The sequence below is a fragment of the Desmodus rotundus genome, chromosome 9 (assembly GCF_022682495.2).
Source record: "Desmodus rotundus isolate HL8 chromosome 9, HLdesRot8A.1, whole genome shotgun sequence".
In the NCBI taxonomy this organism is placed as follows: domain Eukaryota; kingdom Metazoa; phylum Chordata; class Mammalia; order Chiroptera; family Phyllostomidae; genus Desmodus; species Desmodus rotundus.
The window spans coordinates 35,482,211-35,510,068 of NC_071395.1; the positions used below are offsets into that span (position 1 = coordinate 35,482,211).

Here is a 27,858-nt window from a genome sequence, read left to right on the forward strand (position 1 = left end):
AAAATGCCTCAAGAAGAAATAAAAGACCTGAATAAAACTATTATGATTAAAGAAAACTTGTCTTAAAAAGAAGAAGAGAGGGTCATAGCTACTAGTAGCATAGTTCCAGAGAAGGTTTTAAAATGAGAGAGATAAATACTTAGCATCAACTCCTCTGAATTACTTTCCTTGTTCCACTCCTTTCCTAGGACTAAATCCCAGATGAGTGTGAGCAAGTTACTATACATTTCTAAGCCTCCAATGAGACAGATGTTTAACAACTCTATAGAGGGAACCTAAATCAATGATCTTCGAAGTTCTTTCTACATCTAAAATTCTATGATTATGACTATCTAATCTCTTTAAACTAAAAGGGAAATTACAAAATACTCAGTATGCAAAAGAGAAAAACCAAGATCAATTAAGAGATGAGCTAGTTTGTATAACTGCATTCTATTACTTCTGTAAAACTGTTAAAACAATTAATTCCTATTTTGAGTATCAGTACGATTTCCACAGAAAGACAGTGCTTCCTCCCCTCTAACCTGTAGACTTCTAAAGAATCACTGAGCAACCGTTTTGAGGTAACAGAAGTAAATTGCTTAAAAGCCATAGCTTAGACTTGTAAAAGTTGTATTTTAAAAGGAAGATGTTTATAGAGACATGTGTATGACATTCTTACTACCATATATTTTGTTCATTATCTTCACTTTAAACTTTTAATGTACAAGTTGAAGATTCATGAAGAGTTTTTTAAAAACCCAGCTAAGATTAGCTCTTTGTAGTAATATGTCCTCTTTTCACTGTTACATATTCTGAAATTTAGAACAAGGTTTCCCTTACCTGATATGGGCATGGAATGTGATATTCTCTGCAGCGTTCTTGTATCCATGTTGTTTCCCAGATGCCACGGTAAGCTTGCTCGTAAAAGTAGCATCCAATTACAACCAAGAGTGGTACGAGATAAAGAATGCTGAAAACACCAATCCGGATCATAAACTTCACCAATTTATCTTGGTTCTCCTTTTCTAATGGAATCTCGATTCGAACTCTGTTTAGTGATATAATGCCAGCTAAGAGGAGTGAAATTCCAACCACCACATATAGGCAGAGGGGTGCAAGAACAAAATATCTCAATGCATCAACATCGTAGAGGCCAACAAAACACACGCCACTGATATTGTCACCTTCAATTTTATTCATCGCTAAAAGGATGATAGTTAGAGTTCCAGGGATGCCCCATGCACTGGCGTGAAACAGCAATGCTTTCTTCTCAATAGCTTCACTACCCCACTTTGGCACAGCTGCCAAGAACCATGTGATGGTAAGAATTACCCACCAAACGCTGCCAGCCATAGTAAAAAAATAAAGTACCATAAAAAGCATGGTACAGGCTTTATTATGAGATCCTTGTGTTACTGTGGAAGCCTTATACTGTGCGGGGCTAGATGCATTGCAGGCTACTCGGTCCTCGAGCAAAAACCCAATGAAGAAAATTAATGATACCATCATGTAGCAGACTGCATAAAATATAATAGGTCTTTCAGGATAACGGAATCTTGTGACATCAATCAAAAAAGTTAAAAAAGTAAACAATGTGGCAGAGAGGCAAATGATTGAAATCAATCCTATGAAATATCGAGCAAATGAAAGTTCTTCTCTCCTAAAGTACATATTTGGACAAGGAGGCGAACAATCACGCACGTGCAAAAAAGAATAACCAAGGTCAGGATCAATTTTCAACTCTCGGGGACACCAAAAACCATAGTCCCTCTGTACTGCCACTGGGGCTCCTTCAGTAGGATCTCCAGCTAAATTCAGATCCACAAGTCGAGGGTATGGCTCATCACAATCTGGGAACCTAAAAAATACAAAATGAGAACCATTTTACTTATTGGGAAATCTACTGCGACCTAACAATTTGGATTTCCAAATTTAGCACCTTGTGCCCTTACTATTTATTCTTATGTACTGGGAACACATTACAATAAGTAGAAATAAAGTAAATGGTGATACCTTCTGTTCAGATAATACAACTAGACTTCCATAGTTGACCAAAAATGATAAGGTTTTATACTTGTTTTTTCTTTAAACAGTAGTTTTTCTTAAAACAGTCAAGCATAGCCATCAAAAAAGTATATATATAAACTGTTTATTTAGGACACACAATATAAACATATATAAAATAAGTAAAATAAGTAAATATAAATGTATAGCCCCAACAGAATAGAAGCTAAAAGTTAATTTTGTCTAACTACAGTATAGTCCTCAATTTCCTCTAGATCCAAATAGAACTTAAACATAAGAATTAAAAATATTCACTAAATGCATGGCCCAAGGAATTTTGAGTTAGATTAGCATTTTAAAATCCTTACAAGTGGCTTAGTTTTTAGGTTTTTTTCTTTCCATTTTATAGTCACTCTCTGCTTATCATATTGGTTAATTACAGGCCTTCCAAGGTCTCCAATGTCAACTAGTTCTTACCTACCACCCGTAATTTCTCTGCAACCTACTGCATTCTCTAATTCAGTTATTCTCAAACTTTAAAGTGAATGAGAAAATTTAAGGTCCTTTTAAAGTATAAATTCTTGGTCCCCACCACCACAAACCAGTATAATTCCAGTATACCTGTGCTAGGGCCCAAGAAATGTGCATTTTAACAATTTTCTAGATCCACAGACTTGAGAAAGTATCGTAGCCTCAGGACAAAGAAAACAGAGTTTTGCAGACACACTTACATGACTAAGGGTACCATTCTCACAACCTTCCTGCATCTTCAAATTTCTTTCCAGTAACAGTTTCTAAGCCTTTCAGATGCCCACTAACTAAATGTTTACTAGTTTATATGCATCAAATAGATTCCAAGAAACTATCATTGATATTGGTTGCCAAATGCATGCATAACCTTGTGCTGTAGCGGATTAAACTTTTATGTTCCAATATAAACCATTTTCTTCACAGGGCTTGGAATTATAAAACCAAAAGACAGAAACTTACTGCATTCAGGCATTTATTGGAATCCTGCAGTATGCCAGGGGTTTAACATACAGACAAACAAAACAAAACAAAACAAAACAGGATCTTTATCCTTGAGTCTAAAAGGAGATAGACACTTGTAAAAACAACATAAAATACAGCAGTGTGATAACGAAGCAATCAAAATCTATATAAAGTATAAACTGATATAGAGAAGGATTAATTATTTCAGGGGAAGAGGTTATAAAAGACTTCATAGAGTAAGTCCCATAGAATTTTGAATCAGTATTTGCCAGTATTGAAGTATGCCAAACAGTACTTTTGCAAGAAATGCAAGCAAAAGCATCGAGGTCTAAACAGGGTGTGTTTAGTATTGCTGGAACTTGAGGTGTGTATGACTTGTAACAAGAGATGAGGCTGGAGAGGTAAGCATGTTGCAGAAATATATGTGTATGTGTGTCTCTGTGTGTCTGCACATGCATGAGTACATAAACAATGACATAAAATTTAAAACCATGCAAAGTAATACTATATGTTTTTACAGATATATTTGTATATCCAAATGCCAATTCAACAGATACATGCCCTTCACTCTTTAAGCTTTCCAAAACCAAACTCTTGATTTCTACTTCTTAGATTTCTCCATCTCCACAAGTGATAATTCCATTCTTCTAGTCTGCTCGGGCCAAAACCTTGGGGTCATCTTTGAAGTCCGTTCTCTCTCATTTACACCTCACAATCTACCGGCAAATCCTGTCATTCTACTTTGTGATATATCCAGAATCTGACAACTTCTCTTCTTCTCCCCTGCTGCCCCCCACACACTCCCACCCGCGATTTGGGACATCTGTGCCTCTTTCCTGGACTTCTGGGAGTGGCTTCCAATTGTTGATCTCCACTTAAACACAGCAGCCACACCTGTGCTCAGATCGTGTTTCTTCCGCTCAAAATCCTCCAATGGCTTGCTTCCCTTCTCACTTGGAGTCAAATCCAAATTCCATGCCAGAGCTACAAAATGCCCCCTGCCCCTAGTACTTTTCTGATATTATTTAATCTTTCCATTCTCCCTCACTCACTGGACTCCAGCCCCTTTGTCTCCTTGTTGTTCTTTGACTATACCAAGCATGCTTCCACTTCAGAACCTTTAAACTTGCTGCTGTTTCCTTACCTGGACTGCTCTTCCCTAAATATCTGTATTATTTGTTCTTTCACCTTACTTAGGTCCCTGTTCAATGTCTCCTTATCAAAAAGGCCTTCCCTAATATCTCCACAAAAAAAAAAACAGAGTCCTTCTGCTTCCCTGTATTGTATCACTATCACCTAACTCTACTCTTTCTTAATAGCCATTCCTTAGGATCTGACACTATCTATGTGATATCTCCCACCACTAGCACTTCAGCCCTATAAGAACAGAGACATTTTGTTCACTGCTTGTCTTCAACATAGAATAGTGCCCAGCGCACAGAACACATCCAATATTTGTTGAATTAATTATTGTTGAATAAATATTTTCATATAGCCCTAACCAAGAAAATTAAAGGGAATCAACCAGGCCTAAAGACATAAATGTAGGTACATGTAAAAAAATTTTAATGTTATTTATGGATATGTATATAAGTATAAGGAGTATAAAAACAAACAGGGAGGATTAACAACAAATTTAACATAATGATCACTTCATCTCCGGGGAGGAAAGAAGGGAATGAAATCAAGACAGGTACCAAAGAAAGACATTTCAACTCCATCTGTACTGTTTTATTTCTTAAAAAGATGTCCTGGCTGGTGTGACTCAGTGGGTTAAGCACCGGCCTGCAAACTAAAGGGTTGCCTGTTCGATTCCCAGTCAGGGCACATGCCTGGGTTACAGTCCAGGTCCCCAGCTGGGGGCACACGAGAAGTAACCAGGCACTGATGTTTCTCTCCCTCTCTTTCTCCCTCCCTTTCTCTAAAAATAAATAAATATTTTTTTAAAAGAAAAACTAAGAAGCAAACATTGCAAAATGTTAAGATTGGACAAAGCCAGACAGTAATAGGTACATACAAGTACCCATTATTTTGTATTCTGAAATGTTTCAGAATACAAAAAAAAGCACAATTTATATAAGTAATACAGCATTGCCCTGGCGAAGTAGCTCAGTTGGTTAGAGCCTCATCCTGATCCACCAAGATTAAGGGTTTGATCCCTGGTCAGGGCACATACAAGAAGCAACTAATGAATGGGTACATAAGTGGAACAACAAATTTTTGTTTCTCTCTCTCCAAGGTCAATTAAAAAAAATGCTGCTAATAATAATGTTCTCTGATACAAATCTGTAAGACTGTCCAGTAAACATCTTCTAACCTTTAGGAAATGCTTACAATCTATATATTGTAAATAATTAGAAAAGCATCTGACATTTTCTGGGTCTGGTCTATTAATACATGACAGAAAACCAGAACTGACAGAACTACTTTAATCATTAACACATTTAAATAATAAAGATATTTAAGTCCTATTAACTCATCATTACAGGTTTTTAACGATGAGGCAACAAATGATTATTTTCTTCTCTGTACTTTCTAATTTTCATAAATGGCATTACTTTTATAACCAGAAAAAAAATTTAAGGGAGAAAAAAAATCAACTATTCTGCTGATTCAGTATTCAGTCTTACATTCTCCTTAATTCTTTTAAAAACTTCCTCATAGTAATGTTTCTCTTTTTTTACATTTTCTATTTAGTGTCTCCAAATTTCTAAGGAAATGAATAATTCTGAAGCCATAAAACAGCTGTTTGAAACTGAGGCTAATATACACACTTTTAAAAAATTGATGAACTAGAAGACAAGTAATTTTTAAGTATGCTGTGACATAAGTAATGATCCATGAAAAATATGATTTTCGCACCTACTGCATTCCATATCTTCAGGCCAAGGGACACCAAACATCTCCATAAGCTTTGAACACTCGCTGTAAGCCCGCTGACACAGTCTACGACAGGGAAGTGTGACCCGTCCATATTCCATACAAATGGGAGCATAGAGTGCACAAAGAAATGGTCGGAAATCCCGAGAACAATCCAGATTCACCATAGGGTGGAATGGCTAGGAAAAAGTTAAAATTGAATCATTAGAGAAATAGTAAATAAATTAAAGTTTTCTATATACAATATTACAATATTCATTTTTTCTTATAAAAAACTTTTGAAGGTTATTAAAAATTTTGAAGGAGAGCTTTTTTTTTTTTTTTTTTTCCAACAAACCCTCTTAGCCCTGGAAATTCTGGTTTGGTTAAGTCTGAGGTGTATCCCAGAATCTATATGTATCTTTTGATTGTTACAGGTGATATTAATGAGATATGGCTTAGAACCACTAAAAATACGATTCATTTTATAAAGAAAAAATACAAAAGATCTATGCCAAATGCTCAAAAGAGTGATTACTACTTGTAAGAGATTTTAATATTCTCCCTTTTATGTATTTCAACTTCTACAATTTCTTCAGTTAACATGTATCAGCAGGAGAGAGAGGACAAGCAGGAAAAGGGAAGGAGAGGGGAGGGGAGGGGAAAAAAGTAGGTATACTAGTAGTTATTTCAAGGATGAGAAGTAGGGAAGAGATCGCTCCCCCTTTCTCATATTTTATTGTTCTTTTTATGTTAAAATTTTTTTTTTTAAAAAAGAGTTCTTAAACTCTGAAATCACATGATATAAACAGAGCTAACACTGTAAGATGATGTTAAGAAAACAGAAAGAAGAATAATGGTGGCTCCACACATATAACCACATGAAACTTAAAGTCATCATCATAATCACAGGAATAGATCAAATATCCCAAGAAGTGTACATCTGGGCTTTTGACTGTCAAATGTTTTTTTCACTTGCTTATATAACAGTTTCAGTGTCACTGTTGATTTTGAATTGATAACAAATATTCTCACCACCAGGCCTAATGAGCAAAGAATCAATTCATTCCTACACTAATATACAAAGCAGGACCCCCCAAAAAACTGAGATTATCTTCTGGAGGGTGGATCCTTACAGTACAGGCTTCCCCGGCTAGGTTAGTGTTCTAGGAACCCATCTGTACCAATGTACCAGCTGGTGTAGTTGTGAGAGGCTGCGTTCAGCTTCGTTAATTTTTTTCTGAAGACTCTTTCAACATATTTGCCCATTTCATGATAAGTGATTTACAAGTGCACCTACCCACACCACAATGAGTGTTCAAGCAGTTTTTGACCAAAATCGGAAAAACCCCAAGTCCCACTCTCCCTATTCATCCGGTCTTGTCCTGCCCCCAAGGGACTTTATTTGGTTTCCCCAGATGAAATAAGTCTTCAAAGGGAGACTTTTTGCCAATGTGAAACAAGTGAAACAAAAAATGGCAGAAGCATTAAAAGGCATCAAAATCAATTTCAAAAACTGTTTTGAGCAGTGGAAAAAAAGTCTTGAAAAGAATCCCACTTTATCAAATGGAGAGTACTCTGAAGGTGATCAAAGTTTAAACATGTAAGAATATACAATTTTTTATAAATAAATTCCAAGTTTTTTGGGTCCTTCCTCATATATTTTTCCAGAGATCTTCCATACACAATGCAGTCAGAAAAGCAAGAGTTACTTAAAGAAACCAATGTCAAAGTTGTTAACTGTATAATGGATGTGACATGCAATATATTATATTGTTATATGATATATAACAATAAACTACCTGTAGTGATAAACTATATGTTACTATCACTTCCAGGTATTAAGGAACAGTTTGTATTAAACCAATGAGTCCATCAAGAACAACATTATAATACAGAAAAAAGTTTTTAAAATTGAAGGCTTTGGAGAACTATGAAAGAAAAGAACTAGAGAGACCAAGAATCCAGAGAGCAGGAAAGCATGGTGAGGTGGCCTGGTTAGTGTAGCCACATTTCCAAGGAGGCATTTGTTGAATCTGGACATAGGGCAAGAGGCTAAGAATCAAGTTTTGCCTAAGTTGATGCTATAAAACTGAGAAACCATCAACCATCAACCATCAGTCATTAAACCATCAACCTGGGTGGTCTTGTGAGGCTACAAAAACTTACATGCAAAAAAATAAAGCTGGACTCTTGCTTTACACCACATACAAAAAATAACTCAAAATGTATCAGAGGCCTAAATATAAGAACAAAATCTATGAAACTTACAGAAGAAAACACAGGAGTAAACCAAATGACCTCGGATTTGGCAATGGTTTCTTAGTTATGACACCAAAAACACACACAAAAAAATAGATAAATTGGACTTCATCAAAAATCAAATTCAAAATTAAAAGCTTTTCTGTATTAAAGGACACTATCAAGAGAATGAACAGACAAACCTTAGAATGAAAGAAAATATTTATAAATCTGATAGCTGATAAGGGTCTGGTATCCAGAATACATAAAGAACTCCTATAACTCATCAAAAAGACAAATGACCCAATTTTTTTTAAATGGGCCAAGAACTTGAACAGGCATTTCTCCAAAGAAGTTATGCAACGACCAATAAGCTCATGAAAAGATGCTCAATGTCAGTCATTAGGGAAATGTAAATCAAAACCACAATGAGATACTATATCACACCCACTAGGATAGCTATAATCTAAATAAATAAGAAGTGTTGATAAAACTGTGGAGAAATTGAAATCCTTATACATTGTTTATGGGAATATAAAATGAGGCAACCACTATGGAAATGTTTGGTGATTCCTCAAGAAGCTAAACACAGAATTAACATATGATCCAGCAATTCCACTACCACATACATACCTAAAAGGATTAAAAATGGTATTCAAGCAAAAATCTGTATATGAATGTTCATAGCAGAGCACCATTATTAATAGCCAAAGGGAGAAAAATAAACAAAAAGCAAGCAAATGGGAAGAAAATAAAGAGGAGAAATCAATGAAACTGAAAACAGACAAATAATAGAGAAAAAAATCACTCAAACCAAGACCTGGTTCTTTGAAAATATCAAAAATTTAGATAAGCTTCAAGCCTGGGTAGGGTGGGTCGGTTGGTTAGAGCACCATCCCAATCCACCAAGGTTGCAGGTTCAACCTTCAATCAGGGCACATAACAAGAAACAACCAGTGGGTGCCAGGCGGTTGGAGCAATAGACGGATGTTTCTCTCTTTCTCACCTCTTCCTTTCTCTAAAATCTATAATTTTTTAAAAAATTTTTAATTGATAAGCTTTTAGCAAGACTAATAAAGAAAAATGAGAAACACAAATAACTAATATCAAGAATGAAAGAAAGGATGTTACTAGAGTCTCTGCAGACATTAAAAAGATAAGGGAATACATATCAATATATTCAGAAAAAGCATCTGATAAAATCCAGCACCCATTTATGATAAAAACTCTCAGCAAAGTGGGAATAGAGGGCTCATACTTCAACATAATAAAGGCCATATACAGAAAACTTACATCCAACATCATAGTCAATGGGCAAAAACGAAAGCATTTCCTCTAATATCAGGAACAAGACAGGAATGTCCACTTTCAGCACTCTTATTCAACATAGTACTGGGAAGTCCTAGCCACAGCGATCAGACAAGAAGAAGAAATAAAAGGCATCCAATTTGGAAAGGAGGGAGTAAAACTGTCATTATTCACAGATGACATGATACTGTACATGGAAAATGCTACAGGCTCCACCAAAAAAAATTACTAGACCTAATAAATTAATTTGGCCAAGTAGCAGGATACAAAATCAATACTCAGAAATCCATTGCATTTCTATATACCGATATCAACTATCAGAAGGAAAAACTAAGAAAATAATCCCATTTACTGTTGCAACAAAAAAAAGTGAGGTACCTAGGAAAAAATTTAACCAAGGAGATGAAAGAGCTGTATTTGGAAAACTATAGGACACTGAAGAAAGAAATTGAGGAAGATACAAATAAGTGGAAGAATATGCTGTGCTTGTGGACTGGAAGAATTAACATCATTAAAATGTCTATACTACCCAAAGCAATCTATAGATTCAACACAATTCCTATTAAAATACCAATGGCATATTTCACAGATCTAGAAGAAATATTCCAAAAATTTATACAGAACCAAAAATGACCCCGAATAGCCTCAACAATTTTGATAAAGAAGAACAAAGTTGGAGGGATCACAATACCTTACATACCAAACTATACTATAAGGCCATTGTGATCAAAACAGTCTGGTAACGGCATAAGAACAGGCACATAGACCAATGGAACAGAATAGAGAGCCTGGAAATAAACCCATGCCTTTATGGACCATTAATATCTGACAAAGGAGGCAAGAGTATGCAATGGAGTAAAGACCGTGTCTTCAATAAATGTTAGGAGAACTAGAGTAGTACTTGCAAAAAAAATGAAACCAGATCACCAACTTACACCATACACAAGAATAAACTAAAAATGGATAAAAGACTTAAATATAAGTCATGATACCATAAAAATTCTAGGAAAACAGAGGCAGTAAATTTCAGATATCTTGTGTAGCAATATTTTTGCCAATATATCTCCTAGGGCAAGGGAAACAAAGGAAAAAATAAATGAGACTGTATAAAATTAAAAAGCTTCTGCACAGTTAAAGAAACCATCAGCAAAATGAAAAGGGAACCCACTGTAGAGGAGAACATATTTGCCAATTATACATCAGACAAGGGTTTCATCTCCAAAATATATAAAGAACTCATGACTCAACACCAGGAAGACAAACAATCCAATTAAAAAATGGGCAAAGGACCTAAACAGACGCTTCTCCAAAGAAGACATACAGATGACCCATAGACATATGAAAAAATGCTCAATATCACTAACAATCAGGGAGATAAAAATTAAAACCACAATGAGGTAGCACCTCATACCTGTCAGAGTGGTTATCATCAATATATCAACAAACAAGTGCCGGCAAGAATGTGGAGAAAAGGGAACCCTAGTGCACTGTTGGTGAGAATGCAGACTGGTGCAACCATTCTGGAAAACAGCATGGAGTTTTCTCATGAAATTAAAAACAGAACTGCCTTTTGACCCAGCCATTCCACTGCTGGGAATACATCCAAAGAATCCTGAAACACCAATTCAAAAGAATACATGTACCCCTGTGTTCACAGCAGCATTATTTACAACAGCCAAGGTCTGGAAATAGCCCAAGTGCACCTCAGTAGATGAGCTGATAAAAAAGCTGTGGTGCATTTACACAATGGAATATAATGCAACAGTAAAAAAGAAGGAATTCTTACCTTTTGCAACACGATGGATGGAAGTGGAGACTATTATGCTAAGTGAAATAAGCCAGGCAATGAAAGACAAATACCACATGATCTCACTTATAACCAGAATCTAAGGAACAAAATAAACTAGCCAGCAAAATATAATCAGAGGCACAGAAACAAAGAACGGACTGACAGCTGTAAGAGTTGAGGGGGAGGGGGAGACAGGCTGAAAGAAGGTGAAAGGATCAGCCAAAGAACATAAATGCATCACTCATGAACATGAACAACAGTGTGGGGATTGACTGTGGAAAGTGGGTACTGGGGGAGGGGTGCATAGAGTGAAAAATTGGGACAACCATAACAGTATAAACAATAAATTTTTTTAAAAAAGTTAAGAGAATATTACAAACAACTCTACATACTTAAAGTTGACAATTTAGATGAAGTGAACTAATTCCTCCAAAGCTACAAACTACCAAAACTCACCCAAGATGAAACTGATAATCTGAAAAATCCTGTAACTATTAAAGAAATTTATTTGTAGTTTAAAACATCCTGAAAAAGAAATGCACAGGCCAGATGATTTCACTACTAAAATCTAACCAACATTCAAAGAATTAATACCAACTCTACACAATTTCTTCCAGAAAACAGCAGAGAATCAATCTCAATTAATTCCATGAAGCAAGGATTACTATGGAAGGCAAACAAAGATAGTACAAAAGGAAATTATAAACCAATATCCCACATGAACATGAATGAAAAAATCCTCAACAAAAGAGTAGCAAATCAAATCCAAAAATATATTAAAAGCATTATATACCATAACCTAGTATGGTTTGTTCCACAAAGTCAAGGCTGACTCAATATTCCAAAATCAATCAATGTAATCCATCAAATTAACATGATCATACCAAATGATGCACAAACAGCATTCACGGTATTAAAAGTTTTCAGCAAACTAGAATTACAGGGCAACTTCCTCAATTTGGTGAAGTGCACCTACTAAAACCCTAGAGTTAACATCATACTCAATACTGAAACACTGGATTCTTACCTCTAAGATTGGAGACAAGGGACAGATGCCTGGTCTCACCAATCTTACTCAACATAGTACTGGAAGCCCTACCAGCATAACAGAGCAAACTATCTGGAAAAAGAAAACTATCCCTACTTGCAGATGGTATTATTGTCTACGTAAAACATCTCAAGAAATCTAAAACACACACACCTAAAACTACCAAGTGAGTTCAGCAAGGTTGCAGGATATAAGAAAAACATTATAACAACTGTATTTTTCTGTATATTGAGCATGCAGGAACTAAACTAAAACTATACATTCATAATCACTAAAAATCCCAAACATGGTATAAATTCAATAAAACATGCATAAAACTTATATAAAACATTGACAAAATAGATCAAGGAAAACAGAAATAAATGAACAGGTATACATTTTATTAGTTTGCTAAGGCTCCTATAACAAAGTATCACACAAACTGAGTGGTTTAAACAACAGAAACTCATTTTCTCACATTTCTGGAAGCTAGAAGTCCGAGATCAAGGTGTTGGCAAAAAAGTTACAGTTGCACAAAAAAGCAGTACATGAATTTTCGTAGCAGCTTTATTTGTAATTGCAAAGAGCTGGAAACAACCCAATGTCCTTCAATGGGTGATTGGTTAAGCAAATTATAGCTCATCTCTATAATGGAATACTACTCAGCTATTAAAAACAATTATTATTCATACCTGTAACAACTTGGATGGATCTCAAGGGCATCATGCTAAATGAAAAAAAGCTAATCTCAAAAAATTACATACTGTATGACTCTATTTATGTAACGTTCTTGAAATGACAAAATTATAGAGATGGAGAACAAATTAGTGGTTGCCTGTAATTAGAAAAGGAGTTCCTTGGTGGTGATATAACAGTTCTGTGTCTTAACTGTAACAGTGGCTGTATCAACTTACGCATGTGATAAAATTGCAAAGATGACACATATATGCATTTATATACACATAAAATGAGTACATATAAAAACTGGTGAACTATGATATAAGGTCTGTAGATTGTACCAATGTTAATTTCCAGGTTTTGATACTGTGAAATAGTTATACAAGATAGTAAGATGGGGGAAACCAGGGAGAGTACACAGAATCTCCTGTACTATTTTGGCAATGTCCTGTGAATCTATAATTATTTTAAAATTAGAAGTTAAAAAATGTACTAGAGTCACATGAGATGGATGCACATGCATCATATATATGCATATGAATGTCTTAAGCAAGTCTCAAACTTGCTTGGTGTTAAGCAATACATAAGATACCAACTAATCCAATATTGTGTTACTACGTTCGTAAAACCTCCATCTGTGAGCCCATCGTGAATTATAAAATTGATGTGAGTGACACTTTGCACTGCTTGCACTAAGCCTAAAGCTACAAGTTTATGCTTCTGTCACTTACTAGCTGTAAGTACCTTGTGCTGTATCTCAGCTAGCATTTACTGACAGGTACTCTGAGCCAGGCAGTGTTCTAAGTGCCTTATACACATTATTCCATTAGTCATCTCAACAGTCCCATAAAGTAAGTACTATTATCATTAATCCCATTTTTTAATACGTGTGAAGGAAATAAGGCATAGAAAGTTAAGTAATTTGCCCAAGATCACACAGCTACACAGAGCTGAGTCATACCTTGGCATTCTTATCCAAAGCCCTTGAACTTAACCAATTTGTTCTACATAACCTCTCTCTAAACTTCAGTTTTCTCCTTTGTAAAATGGCCTTAATAGTATATAAATAATAATAATAATAATACATAAAATAGTTAGCATACAGAACCCAGTAAATGATAGCTTTAAAAGGGGATTAGGGAAGAGCTGCAAATTAATAGAGCTGTAGAAGGCCTATTTGATGGGCATGAGGAAACCTGCTAAATTCCTTGTTCTCAAATGCCAAGTGAGAAAGTCAATGAAAATGATGTTTTAAAAAGCAAAACAAAACATAGATGAATCTCAAAATCATTATGCTGGGATGAGAGAAGCCAGACATAAAAAAGTTAATACTCTATGACTATATTTATATAAAACTCCAGAAAATGAAACTAATCCACAGTGACAGAAAGCAGATCAGTTGTTGCTTCTTGGAGCAGGGAGTCAACAGGGGGCGGCTTTTGAGGTGATGGAAATGCTCTATCCTTTGATGTGGTGATGGTTTCATAGGTACATACTACAGACACCTCTCAAAATTCATCTAATTGAACACTTTAAATGAGTTCAGTTTATTGTATACAAATTATACCTCAATAAAGCTGTTACATAAAAATAAATAAAAATATTAGTATTTTTCAAATAAGCAAATTGCCTTGACTTTAACCCTAACAATTTTTAACCTCAGGAAAATAAAAATTAAATGAGGTAGCCTGAATACTGTAAAGTTGAGAATATATAAAATAAGTAATACTTTCAAAGCACTATGAAGTAGAAAAAGGATCTTTAGCTGACTAAATGTTAATATTCTTATTGAGTACTTCCTTAAATAGTAATACTTTTGTTAACTAAATTAAGACCAGGTATAGGAAGTTTACAAACTGAAAAGTAACTTTCTGAAATTAAATTTCTGGTTTCCACAACAAGGGTACACAAATGGAACCTTCCATTCTTCTATTCTTCCAAATTCAAATCAACCAAGCCTTTGTGCTCCCAATCTCTTTCTTCCTTCAAATTTCCATTCCTGTTACCATGGGAACCTGCTAGCTGACAAGCCTTCAAGCATAGCAACAGCCGAAGCTTAGCAAGGGGTGTGAAAAGGGGAGAGAGTCAAAGGCCAAAATTTGACTCATGAGAATCAGAATTCCAATCTTAGTTACTCTACAAAGGGTCTGGTAACCATAGAAATAGTATCCTACTGGGTTTGGGAATATTATGACTAAATTCACTAAATGTGAAGCCAAATGTGGAATGGCCTTGAGAATTCAAAAATGGTATTTGCTCTATTCCAGATCCAAATTAGAAAAAGAAATGTAAAAAGAACTGTTTAGGATAATTTTAAGTGATTATATATACCTTTTAAAACTCCTTGTTTTGTAACACTAGCATTCCTAATGAGAGAAGGTCCAAAATATTAGTAATTATTTTGTCTTACAAAAAAATCTAGGTTTGCAAAATACCTTTACTCCCAATAGATTTCCTTTTCTTTTACAAATCTTAGTATTTATAAGTGTCTCACACCACCAGATTAAATGTTTTCCACTAGTCTTTTAATGAGTTGGTTTGCAGAAATATGCCATTATCACAGGAGTATATTTATATTAAGTCAAAGGCGAGTCCTCAAGAGAGTTCATAAAATTTGACTTTCCTTTAGGAAGTAAATTTTAATATTTCAAGTATCATAAACAATTGTTACTTGTGGTCTGTCTCAAAAGATAAAACTTTACAAACCAAATTCCACCACACCTAGTAAGTTAATTGAAAATAAGTTTTTAAAGGTATTCCTTTAAAGTGATTTGCAATACAAGAGAATCAATTAAAAATGTTAAAAGCTGCTATTTTCCCCTAAAAGTCAGAAATAACTAAATGCAATTAATTCTTCATTACTTGTGTGTACATTTGCAATTTAGAAGCTTCTTAATTTCTGGCTGGTTTCCCTGTCACACAATAGGCTTCTCAAGCCAACTCGCTAAGTTGTTTGGGGGAGAAAACACCTTATTACTAACAACCTAAGCAAAAGATAGTAAGTAAATCTGCTGAATAATGCATGTATTCTTAAGATATAATCATGTGTTTTGAGAATATAATCAAAAACATTTCATTTCCTAAAAATACTATCAACAAAATGTTAATAATTATTGTTATATAGGTGTATATTATGCTACTCCCTTAAAAAAAAAGCTTTCAAAGCCCATTCAAATATCATCTGCAACTGATGCCTTCCATACGTGCATCTTCTCTTTGAATCTCCTGAGCACTTTATGACTTCATGGCATTTACTAGGTTCTTCCTTAAGTTTCAGTCATTCGATCAAAATATATGTAATAAATACTAAGTCTCAGGCACTGCAAGTGGGAGCTATGCCAAAAAGGACCATTGGGTTTTTAAAAATAAAGTTTCTGTACTAATTTTATTCTTGTAGAAGCATGATGTATTTCTTACAGAAAGTCAGAAAAAAAAGTTAAATGAAGAACAGAGAAAACACGAATAAATTGTACTAATTCAGGAGCAACCACCGCCAGCCTTGGGAAAGGCCTTTCAGGTCACTAGATCTACATAAACATACACATTTTTCTTCTCCAACCAAAGCAGGATGATATCATAGATAATGTTTTGTTATCTACCCCTACTTTTTTCCTACTTATTAATGTATTAAGTACAACTGTTAGAATTTTGACAGGCAAAGATGTAGAAGAGAGTATTAAGGCAAAAGGAACATGAAAGGTCTAGAGATGTGAAAATTGGGTTGTTTTATTCTTTAGCTTAATTACACCACTTGTAAGTGCAAACACATATGTTGAAAGCTTGAAGTAAAGACCAGAAAGGGGTGGGGGGCAGAGTAAAACACCAAGCTCACAGTAAGTGGTAAGTGGTGTCCTTGGCATTGGCATTACCATCTTCACCAAACACACTACTATTTACTACCCAAGGAGATTAAGTGGTTAGGTACAGCATCATAACCATAACCATGAAGACTACCACCCTTTATGGAATTCACAGTTTATAAAGTTCATTAATTCATTCACACATACATTTAGCAGTTACTATGTGTGAGGTACTGTTGGGTGCAGGGCATACAAAGATAAGTAAGGATAGGCTCTGCTTTCAATAGCAAAAAAACATCAAACAGCCCTTCAGTACGAACTGAATTCGAAAAACGAGAAAGGACAACCTCACACCCATTATTAGGATAACTTCTATCCAGAAAGAAAAAAAAAAAAATGCAACAAGTGTTGGTAAGGATGTGGAGAAACTAAAACCCTTGTGCCCTGCTGGTAGGTATGTAAAATGGAGCAGCTGCTATGAAAAACAGCATGGTAGTCCCTCAAAAAATTAAACAGAATTATCATATGATCCAGGAATATCACTTTTGGATGTATACCCTCCAAAATTGACAGCAGAGACTGGAACAGATATTTGTACACCCACGTTCATAGAGGCATTATTTACAACAGCCAAAAGGCACACACAACCCAAATGTCTGATAGATGAATGGATAAACTAAATGTGTGGTATATACATACAATGGACTGTTATTCAGCCTTAAAAAGAAAGAAAATTTTGACAAGTTACAGAGATGAACCTTGAACGCATTATGCTAAATGAAATAAGTCAGTCACAAAAAAGACAATTATTTTAGGATTCCACTTATATGTGGTACCTAGAGTAGTCAAATTCAGGAAGAAGGTAGAATGGTGGATGCCAGGAACTTGGGGGACGGGAGAATGAAGGGTTATTGTTTAGTAGGTAGAGTTTCAGTTTTGGAAGATGAAAAGTACTGGGGAAGGATAGTGATGATGATTTCCTAACAGGTGGATGTACTTAATGACACTGACCTATACACTTAAAAATGGTTGAAATAATACATTTTATACTATCATTTAGTCATGTATATTTTGCCACAGCTATAAAATAATTTTTTCAGTAATATCTGTAAGTAATACTATGGAATATCAGGTTATACTGTTAACTGAAAAAAATAAGGTAGTGAAAACAAACAGTATAACACTATATCAAAGAAAGGTGAAAGTATAGTCAAATATTATTAAAACATTTACATATTATATTTATAATTTTTAATGGAGGCATAAAAAAAATTAAATGACTACCTTTAAGGTGAAACAAGAACACCATTAGAAAAGCCAGAAACTGGACTTTTTTTTTTTTTTTTAAGATTTTATTTATTTCTTTTTAGGGAGAGGAGAAGGGAGGGAGAAAGAGAGAGAGAGAAACATCAATGTGTGATTGCCTCTCATGCACCCCCTATTGGGCACCTGGCCCACAACCAGTCATGTGCCCTGACTGGGAATCGAACTGGAGACCCTGTGGTTCGCAGGCCGGCGTTCAATCCACTGAGCCACACCAGCCAGGGCATGGACTTTTCTAAATGTACCTTGTTCTATACGTAAAGTTTTAAAACATAATTATACAATAAAATAAACTCAATCCTCAAAATCAAAATGAAACATATGAACCTAACTGTGTAATGAGTTTAACCACACAGATAAGCAGTTTAAATTTTAAAACACAGTATTTGACTGTACATCTTTGGTGAAAGGCATCCTTAAGCACAAAAAGACGGGCCAAAAAAATCTTAAACTGCTATCAGTACTCACATTGTTAGTAATAATGTTGCAATTACTCTGAAATTACACAATGTTATGTGTATAATAAAGTTTCAATATAAAAAAGAAACAAAAATAAAATAAAAAAACTGTAATATTATTTGAATTGAAAGTATCGGTATAAACTTATGATGTCCTTCTTAAAAAAAAAAAGTATTTCTAACTCTGTCCATGAAAAAGCCTAAAAATGATTAACATAGTATCAATAGGCTTAGCACCCAGATATCAGTCTCTAAACATCCTTTCCAATTAAAAATAACCAGTGCTTCCTAGATAAACTGATGGTTCAAGGTGTAAAAATTAATAAAGGAAACCTCAATTAAAATTGGAGCTGGGAAGGCCTATTAGAGGGAGCTCTCAAGTATTATCAGTCATAGCCAACTACACCAAACAGGAAGACATCAATTACAGCATCGATTAATTCAGTTACAGACCCCAACCAATTGGGAAAAGGGTACCTGCATAGTAAGTACATCTACTTTACTACTTCAGCAGGAGGAAGGTTTTCTTCTTGCTCAGCAATTACACCAGCCAATGGAAACACTGCTGCTCAACCAATGTGAAGCCATAATCACCTATAAACTCTTACATTGCTCCTTGCTGATAAATTCCTTGCCATGCACTCCCTACTAAAGCCTTCCATCTTGTATAAGCCCTAAGAGTATCTCTCTGCTTGCTAAATAAGATGTTGCCCTATTCATGGATTGTTTAATAAAGCCAACTAAGTCATTAAACTTGAAGTTGGTTTATTAATAAATATTTGAGGTAGAATTTTATTAAATAGACTTGGATCATACAATAAAGGAAGCTATTAGAAACCACTAGAGTACTGTAAAAAGCACTCAGGAGCTACCTTGAAGAGGCTCCCACTACCAAAGATAGAACAGATTGAGCCCCAGTAAGAATAACTGCAATGAGCCCTCACTGGTGTGGCTCAGTGGATGGAGTGCCAGCCTGAGAACCAAAGGGTCGCTGGTTCGATTCCCAGTCACAGCACATGCTTAAGTTGGAGGCCAGGTCCCTAGTAGGGGGCGCACGAGAGGCAACCACACATTGATGTTTCTCTCCCTCTTTCTCCTTCCGTCCCCCTCTCTCTAAAAATAAATAAAATCTTAAAAAAAAAGAGTAACTACAATGAATGGAAACATATCAAATGTGTTGAAAATCCATGCATTCATAATGATACTTTAAAAGAAAGATTTCACTGGTCCCCTTTGAAGATCAACTTATTCTAAAAACTAATAAAGGAATATGATCAAGTATTGAATATTATCCTGTCTTTCGCATATAAACCATATATAAAAGTAACTCAGTAGTCTAGTAGTCAAAGAGAGAAAGTGCCTGTTAATTTTTTTAGAGATTTTATTTATTTACTTTTACAGAGAGGGGAGGGGAGGGAGAAAGAGAGGGAGAGAAACATCAATGTGCAAGAGATATACTGACTGGTTGCCTTTCTCATGCCCCCAACTGGGGACCTGGCTCAAAACTCAGGCATGTGCCCTGACTGGGAATCAAACAGGTGACCTTTTGGTTTGCAGGCTGTTGCTCAATCCACTGAGCCACACCAGCTAGGGCAGTTCCGGTTTATTAAGTATTCCAGCTGAGAAATGAAGATGATAAATTAGAATATCGCTATTTTGCAAACCTGTAATAAAATCATTGAACTAGGAAATCATCATCAATGACTGCTAAAATTATAGAATGACAATTCAATTATTATGTGCCTATAAAGTGCCCTCCCCCATCCTTGACCCCCAAAAATCAAAGGAGACACAGGAACATGGTAAGTAACACCACAGGGATGCAATCAGTGAACTGATGACTATGGGAAACTCTACAGGGCAAACATTTATTACAAAGGAAAAGGGAGAGGGGAAAGGGAAAGAGAAACTATAAATTAAGAGACTTTTCAATTGACTTGAAAAGTCAACTACAAGAGAAATGTGAAGCACTGAGGAATTTGTACATAATTTGGTATTCGATAATATTAAGGAAGTGATAAAGGTATGCTGTTTATATATTGTGAAAGAGTCCTTACTTTGTGGAGCTATTGGGTTGGCCAAAAAATTTGTTTAGTTTTTTCCATAAAATAACATATTTTTTCATTTTCATCAATAACTTTATTGATTTAGATATTTTGAGTATGTTGATTATCTCCCACATGGTATAACGTTGATTGTTCTCAATTAATGTCTTAATTTTATCACTATCCACTTCAACTGGTCTACCCAACCATGGAACTTTGTCCAGTGAGAAACCTCCAGCACAAAACTTTGAAACCACTTCCAACATGTTCCATCAGTCCCAGTACCTTCCCCACACACTGCAAAAATCTTTTCTTGCATTTTTACCTTTCTTCAAATAATAAAGCATAATATGCTGAAAATGCATATTTTCTTCCATCTTCAATATTAAAATGGCTGCACAAAAATTCACCAGTTTGGTAAGTTTTTTTAAATGCATGCTGATATGACAGCTGTCATAATACATTCTAACAATATTGTTTCGAATGAAGTTAAAGACAACTAAGTGCTACTAGAGCCATCTTATGGAAAAAAACCAAACTTTTTGGCCAGCCCAATGTGTATATGGAAACATTTATGGATGAAACTATGGTGCTTGTGATTTGCTTCAAAGTAACCCAGTTGGGTATGAGGTCATAAGTGAAAGAAGACTAGTTATCATTTGATAATTTTTAAAGCTAGATGATTAGTATGTGGCATTTATTATACTATTCTATGTATATCTTTATAGAACTGAAATTTTCTGTAATAAAAAATTAGAGGGAAAAAAGGCTAAAATTTGGGTTTGGATAACTGGGAGGCTGGTTCAAGCATACTCTATTTTTAGTGAACCATAAAAGACATCAAGGATGTTCGGGCAGGCTTTTAGTTCTGTGTTCCCAGTGGCCTATCCCGCTGCCAAGTTTCCCATGTTATAGAAAATCTTTAATGAGAATGACAAAAGAAAACAAGAAATGGAAGCAAACACAAACCATCCTAGGAGTTTTTCCTCTAATTTTCCCAGAGGTTTGGTTTCTTTAAAAAATAAAACAAAGAGTAGACAAGCAATCAACCTCCCGAAGAGATTAGGGTGACGGGCAACAAAGAACGCTCTGCATTCAGAAAACACTAACTTTTTAAAGCTCTTTAATATACACGTGATGATATCATTTGATCTTAACAATAACCTTGTAAAATGGACAGGGAAAACTTCACTTCCCAGAGGAAACCGACACAAAGATGTCACAAAACCAGTTAGTAGCAGAAAACAAGTATTCTCACCCCATTCTAATGCTTTTTTTCACTAACTGTGCCCTTCCAATTCAATTTAGTTATTCAGGATGGGAATAAAGGCTGCTCAGATCTCTTTTATTACCACTGAAGTCACAAACACCTGATAACGTGTGGGCTGGCAAAGACAGTTACTGATAATTTGTTGTCCATGCTGTAGCTCCCCAAAATTTACTTAGTAATTTGGACAGCTCAAAATGGCTTAAGACACTCAAGTATGAGAAATTCTTTTCCTATCAAAAGCTACTGATACTCAAAGGGAAGAGAAAGTCATCAAGTTAAGAAGTTACAAAAATTTAGTGTGTGTGTTTGTGTATAGATGTGCATGTTCTGGAAGGTAGGATAGAGAAATAAACACACTAGCAAGGATCTTCTTTTCCAACTTAATAAATTGACACTTATCCCATTATTTACACATGTCCCAATTTCCATGGAAGTATAGACTCAGAATCTCTATATACAAAAAAGAACATCTAACTTGTTGATCACAAATAATCAAATTTGAGATAACCGGATCCTGTACTTTCTCTCATCTGTGCATCTTCACTCACTCTCATTTACTATCATGTTGCATGCACTTATTCTGACTCACCAAACATCAGAACAGGAATAAACAAGGCAGTCTTGAAGCCTGCTAAAAGATGCTACACCCAGGAAATCATCTTTCAAGTACACCAGTGAACACTCAAGTGTTCTGGGATTACCTGCTGCAATTACTTGCTACATAAAAGATGGCAGACATCTATCCAAAGTTCCTAGATGAAGGGTTCCTCAGTAGATTTAAGCCCTTCTAAAGACCCAAGAATTCTCACTTCCATCTGAAAGTATGTTGTACTGACTGCTGAGTATGTGTCTTTTACCATTACAGAAACTTCACACTCTCAAACTGTCAGATGACTCTTTCTGTCAGTGTAGTATCACTATCCTGATGTGACAACCATGCTACAAGCAACTGTCCCCAATATTAATTATTTCAAATCACTACACCCTTCTCTTCGAAAGCATTACCCACTTAGGTGTTCTCCCTAAGATGTGTGAAATTCAAACTGAAGTAACCTCACTGCCAATAAAATATCTAGACAACATGGGCTTATTTGAGAAGAGATAGCTTAACAGATACATCATCTTTCTAGTACTTTCTCTGTAGGATCATTTAGAAATGGAATTTGGAGTAGAATCAATGTTTGTGGATCCCCTATTGTGTGCCAAGAATTGTGGTAGCTACTTTATAAATGTCTCATTTAATCCTAACAACTCTTTGAGATATTTTTGTCATTAATGTCTTTTCACAAGTGAAGAAATGAAGATTCAGGGATGTTAAGTGACTTAAGTCCAAAGTCTTAAATTTACTACATGGCACAGCCAAAAGGTGAACCCAAATCAGTACAAATATCTTTATGACTCACTTCTTACCACTGTATTTGCTTTCCAAAGGAGGTGAACTAATCTGTAATGATACTAGAAACAAGGGTGATCAACTTCAATTTTTTGTGTGAGAAAACTAATGGCTTTAATACACAACGGGGACTACCATGCCTGGAACCAAATTACTATATTAAACTAATACCCATATTCATATACCCTAATCTGACAATCTGTATCAAATCTCCCTTTACTAGTTAGGCCTTGTGTACTCAGAGGAAGAGCAGAAAATGTTTTGTTCAACCTCCGTAACCTCTTCAAATATTTGGAATATATAAGGTGCCCTCCACATTTCTAAATCTATAAATAATAATATTTCTACAAATTTTCCCAGGCAGATTTATGTTAATCTACTTGGAAGAAATGAACCTTTGCGTTATATTATAAAATGAAGAACTCTAAAATATGTAGGCTTCGATTTGCTGAAAGCACTGTAACAATGGATTAAAGACTAAAGTACAAAACATTCTCTATAAATTATATGTATTATATAGCCACATTAATATGAGAATATGGATAAATGGTAAAGGCTATCGCTTTTAGAGTACTTAACTATGTGCCGAGTACTTTATACGCGTTTTCATTTTGTGCCTTACAAAAGCTTATATGAGTATTAATTCCATTTTACAAGCAAAGAAACTATGGCAAGGCAAGTTCACATAACCTGCCAGCTAGAAAGTGATAAAGCGAGAATTCAAAGCCAGGTCTGTCCAAATACAAAACCTATGCTCCTTACAGCCACCACCTACTGCCTCATCGTTCTTACCTGGTAAACATATCCTGGTCCACAATTCTAAAACCAGTACAGAAACACACACATACTTACTAAACCTATTATTAACTATATCCATTAATTTGTCATAGTTTCTAAAGTAAAATTATTAAAAGTGCCAAAAAATTACTATTAAAAAACTCGAAGTAAATTTTCATAAAATCCTAAGAACTAAGAACAGATAATTCACATGTCAGAAAAATTTCTGTTACTTCACAGTTATTGTTCTTAAAAAAAAAAAAAAGAAAAAACTGATGTAAACATGGTAAGGCCAGGAAATCATTTTACGCATTTAAGACAATTCAAATATTATAAACCACTAGCCTTAGGCTGAACAAAAGAACTCATTTTTTAAAATCATGTTACCATCAATACTTAATGACTAAATTATGAATATTATTATATTTAAAGTTTTATTATCAGCCAAACTACAGAAAAGATATAATCAAAACTTGGGCAATTTTAAACTAAATAGCTATTCCCTACCATGTTGTAGTGTTTCAAACTTCTTTATAAAAGTATGCCTAAAAAATAAGTCACGTAACATTCCCCAAACATCAGTTCTTCAAACTGTTAACAGTTTGAACCTAAATATAGAACTTTTTAATGTACAAGATATAGTTTAAAATAACATATTCTTTCCCTGATATTTATCAGACACATTTATTAGATTAGTTAACAGGACAAGATAAGAATCATTTTCTAAGACAAGTCAAAGAATAGATTATCTTACCTCCATTGCTAGAGCTGCTGTCTGTTGGTCATAATGATTCAGAAGATTAGGCATGAAGGTAGTATTATAAGGCAAATCTTGGCACATCCTCAAAGTAATAGGTTCACAAGAAAACAAACTGTGCCCACTTATACGCCCCACAAACATAGTCAAGGGCCAAAGATAGGAGACGATCCAACTCACAGCCATCCTTCTTGGATCTGAATGGGATTTGGATGATCGGGCCTACTCAATACCTATTTTAGGTCTCTGTACACCTGCAGGTCTCAGCTTGAAGAAGTACTTCTTCTATATCTTACTATTAAGTTCTTCAAACAGTTAAACAGACTCTTTGCACTGTCAGAGGTTTGTTAGTTTGGTCTCACAAAAGGCATTTGTTTTTGGTTTCACAACATAGGAAAATGACATCATCTTGTCTCTTCTCTTCATTTTATTACATAGGGCACATTTGGCCAATATATGAAGTTGATCAACCACATTCCCAAACAACAGATTCCATCTTAGGAGAAGAGCTATTTCTTCCTTTGATTGAAATATCTGAAAAGTATTTTTTAAAAAATGGGAGAAATTAGTCATTTCCTCTCAAAATATTGTAGATGATATAAAATTTTTGATGAGCTCAATAATGTCACAGGATACAAAATCAATATACAAAAATAGTTGCATTTTTATATACCAACAATTAACTATCAAAAAAGAGAAATAAACAACCTTTCATGAGAGACAGCATACTGACCTAATAGATAAGATGCATAGGTATTTCATAAAGATATAGCGTAGTTTTTTTACCTTATCATTTATGGTGTAGATATAACAGCACTTAAAATATAAAATAATATTAAATGGCAACTGTAACTGACAAATTTTTTTTAAATCCAACATTTATAGGCAAATTTTCTCTCTTCAGTTGTTTATATAACATATGGTTTAATTTGTCTATATTGATAGCAATTTTCATTTACCACAAGCTGTAACTGATCAATTTTGGAAAATTTTCATGCTGTTATCCTAAATTTTATTTAAATAGCTGCCATACTTATAATCTAAGCTATTGAATTAAAAAATTTATTTTATGTTTTAATCATTAATAGCACATTTTTACATTAATTGATTTGGCAAAAGGTATCTGAGAGAAAATATAAATAAAATAAAAAAATATGGATTCAAGCCCCTTAGTGTGTGAAACACAGCTGTGTGAATGAAAACATATCATTTAACTTCTCTGAACTCAGAATTTTCTTCCTGAAAATACCACCTCTCTAACAAGAATGATACAGAAGTGAATTATGAGGGAATGTATATAAAAGTATAAATGATAAAGCAGCACCAAACATTAGGTATTTCTTAAACTGAAATACATTTTATACAAAGAATACCTTTATCAACCAATATTGGTCTGGCAAATAGAAAGCTCTAAAAGTAGTATCAGGAAATTTTCCCAACATTGCATCATCTTTTTAGATGGCACGAAAATTTAGTACCACACACAGATGCAGAAATATTTGGTCAACAAATATTTCATTACACACAGCCAGGCGACAAAGAATAAAATCATCCCTAGAAAGTCAAAGCAGGAATAAGAATGGTTCCCAGTTAGTTTCCACTAAACTTCAGAACCTTTGACTCGTCCCTACTTTTCTAGGGGCAAAAATACTTATATCTTTTGGGGATGGGAGGGTATGGGTGGACTGGAAGTCAGGTCTGGCAGGAAAAAAGTATACTCTTAAGTTATACTTTCATTTGGTTTAGAGATGTTAAATTTGCTTGTATTTCATTTTATTTTTGTTTCATATGCATTGGGTATTTCTGTGTTTGTTGTAGACGGCCTAGTTTGGGAAAACATGAGAAATCCAGGTTGACAAATTCTCAGAGACCAAGGTTAATTAGACAACTTAAACATTAGGGCTCATAACAGCTTAGACCTTGAGACCTGGAACTGGTTTGGCTTAAGCAGGGCAAGAAACTGTCCTGTGTGCACTATCAATGATTGGGAGCTCTGCATCTCAATCTTGAGTTACTTGGCAGAAAAAGCTATTTGGAGAAAGTAAAGGAATGACCGAATCTTCCCAATTTCTTCCTCTAGTAGATGGTCTTGCATAATGGAAGAAAAAAGGTAAGTCTGTGGCCTCTAGAATTAGTTACGGTCATAACACTAAAGTTATGACCATTCCCTGCCCCAAATGCCTAATCTCTCTATACCAAAATCTCTGAATCAGAAATCTTTGTAAGAGCTGCTTGGCTTGCCATATTTTCTTTCCTACTTCAAGCTGGGCCCAGAAATATGAAGTCTGGCTATAGAAAAATGATATTAAACAGTCATTTATATTTAAGCTTAGTGACCATGCTGCACAGTAACAATTATGCATATCATTAAACACGTGTCAAGTAACTGCTGAAAGCTTTATTTGGTAACAGCATTAAAACATCCATATGAGTTCAGTCTTTGTAGTTTGCTGCTTATACAGCATGTTCAACTGCTTCCAACTAAAAAAAAAATTAAAGGGAACACTGCTCCCTATTAAATATGTATATAATAATAATTTCAAATATTTCACTGGAGAAATCTATTTTTTCAAGAAGTGATGGGTTTCAAATTTATGGTTCAAAGAAGACTACTATATAAAACTTGAGGAAGAAAACAGCAATACCTCATTGGGTCTTTAAAACTAGACGAGATATCCCTTTAACACTTTGTCCTACTCCATCTATTTTACCTGGTTTATTTTCAATTATTCCTTTTGTCTAATTTGGAAGTAAAACTTCCCATCATATTATAAGCTTCCTTTATGTCCTAAGAAAGCCATATTACAATATATCAAAACTTTTGTAAACTCTATTATGTTAGGGTGGGTCAGGATAATAATTTTAATATATCAAGATTATAGTTTATGATTATGAAAATAAGAAAAAAGTCAAATTCAGTGAGACAAAAAATAAGAACTGTAAAAATATTAAAGAATTTATATGTCCCCCAAATCAGAGGCTCTCTAATTTTAATGTGTAGGAGATTCATGGATTCTCCCCACAGGTCTAAGAAATCTGAATCTCTATACAGTGGCATGCATTCTAACAATTATCTCAGGTACTGTTACAAGTGCTCCGTAAGTCATGTTTTAAGAAATGCTATCCTGAAATAGAATAATTTAAGAAAGTGTAA

General features: G+C 34.7%; 1 protein-coding gene across 3 annotated transcripts in view; it reads right to left on the minus strand.

The window, feature by feature from the left end:
* The window catches only part of FZD3 (frizzled class receptor 3), a 75,976-nt gene that overhangs the window by 43,572 nt on the left and 4,546 nt on the right, over window positions 1-27,858 (minus strand). For all 3 annotated transcript variants that reach the window (XM_024569223.3, XM_045202524.2, XM_045202525.2), the window contains 3 exons: window positions 24,702-25,238; window positions 5,842-6,038; window positions 823-1,840 (listed from right to left, as the gene is read on the minus strand). In XM_024569223.3, the coding sequence (XP_024424991.1) occupies window positions 823-1,840; window positions 5,842-6,038; window positions 24,702-24,890 (1,404 nt within the window). In that variant the 5' untranslated portion in view covers window positions 24,891-25,238. The remainder of the gene's footprint in view (window positions 1-822; window positions 1,841-5,841; window positions 6,039-24,701; window positions 25,239-27,858) is intronic.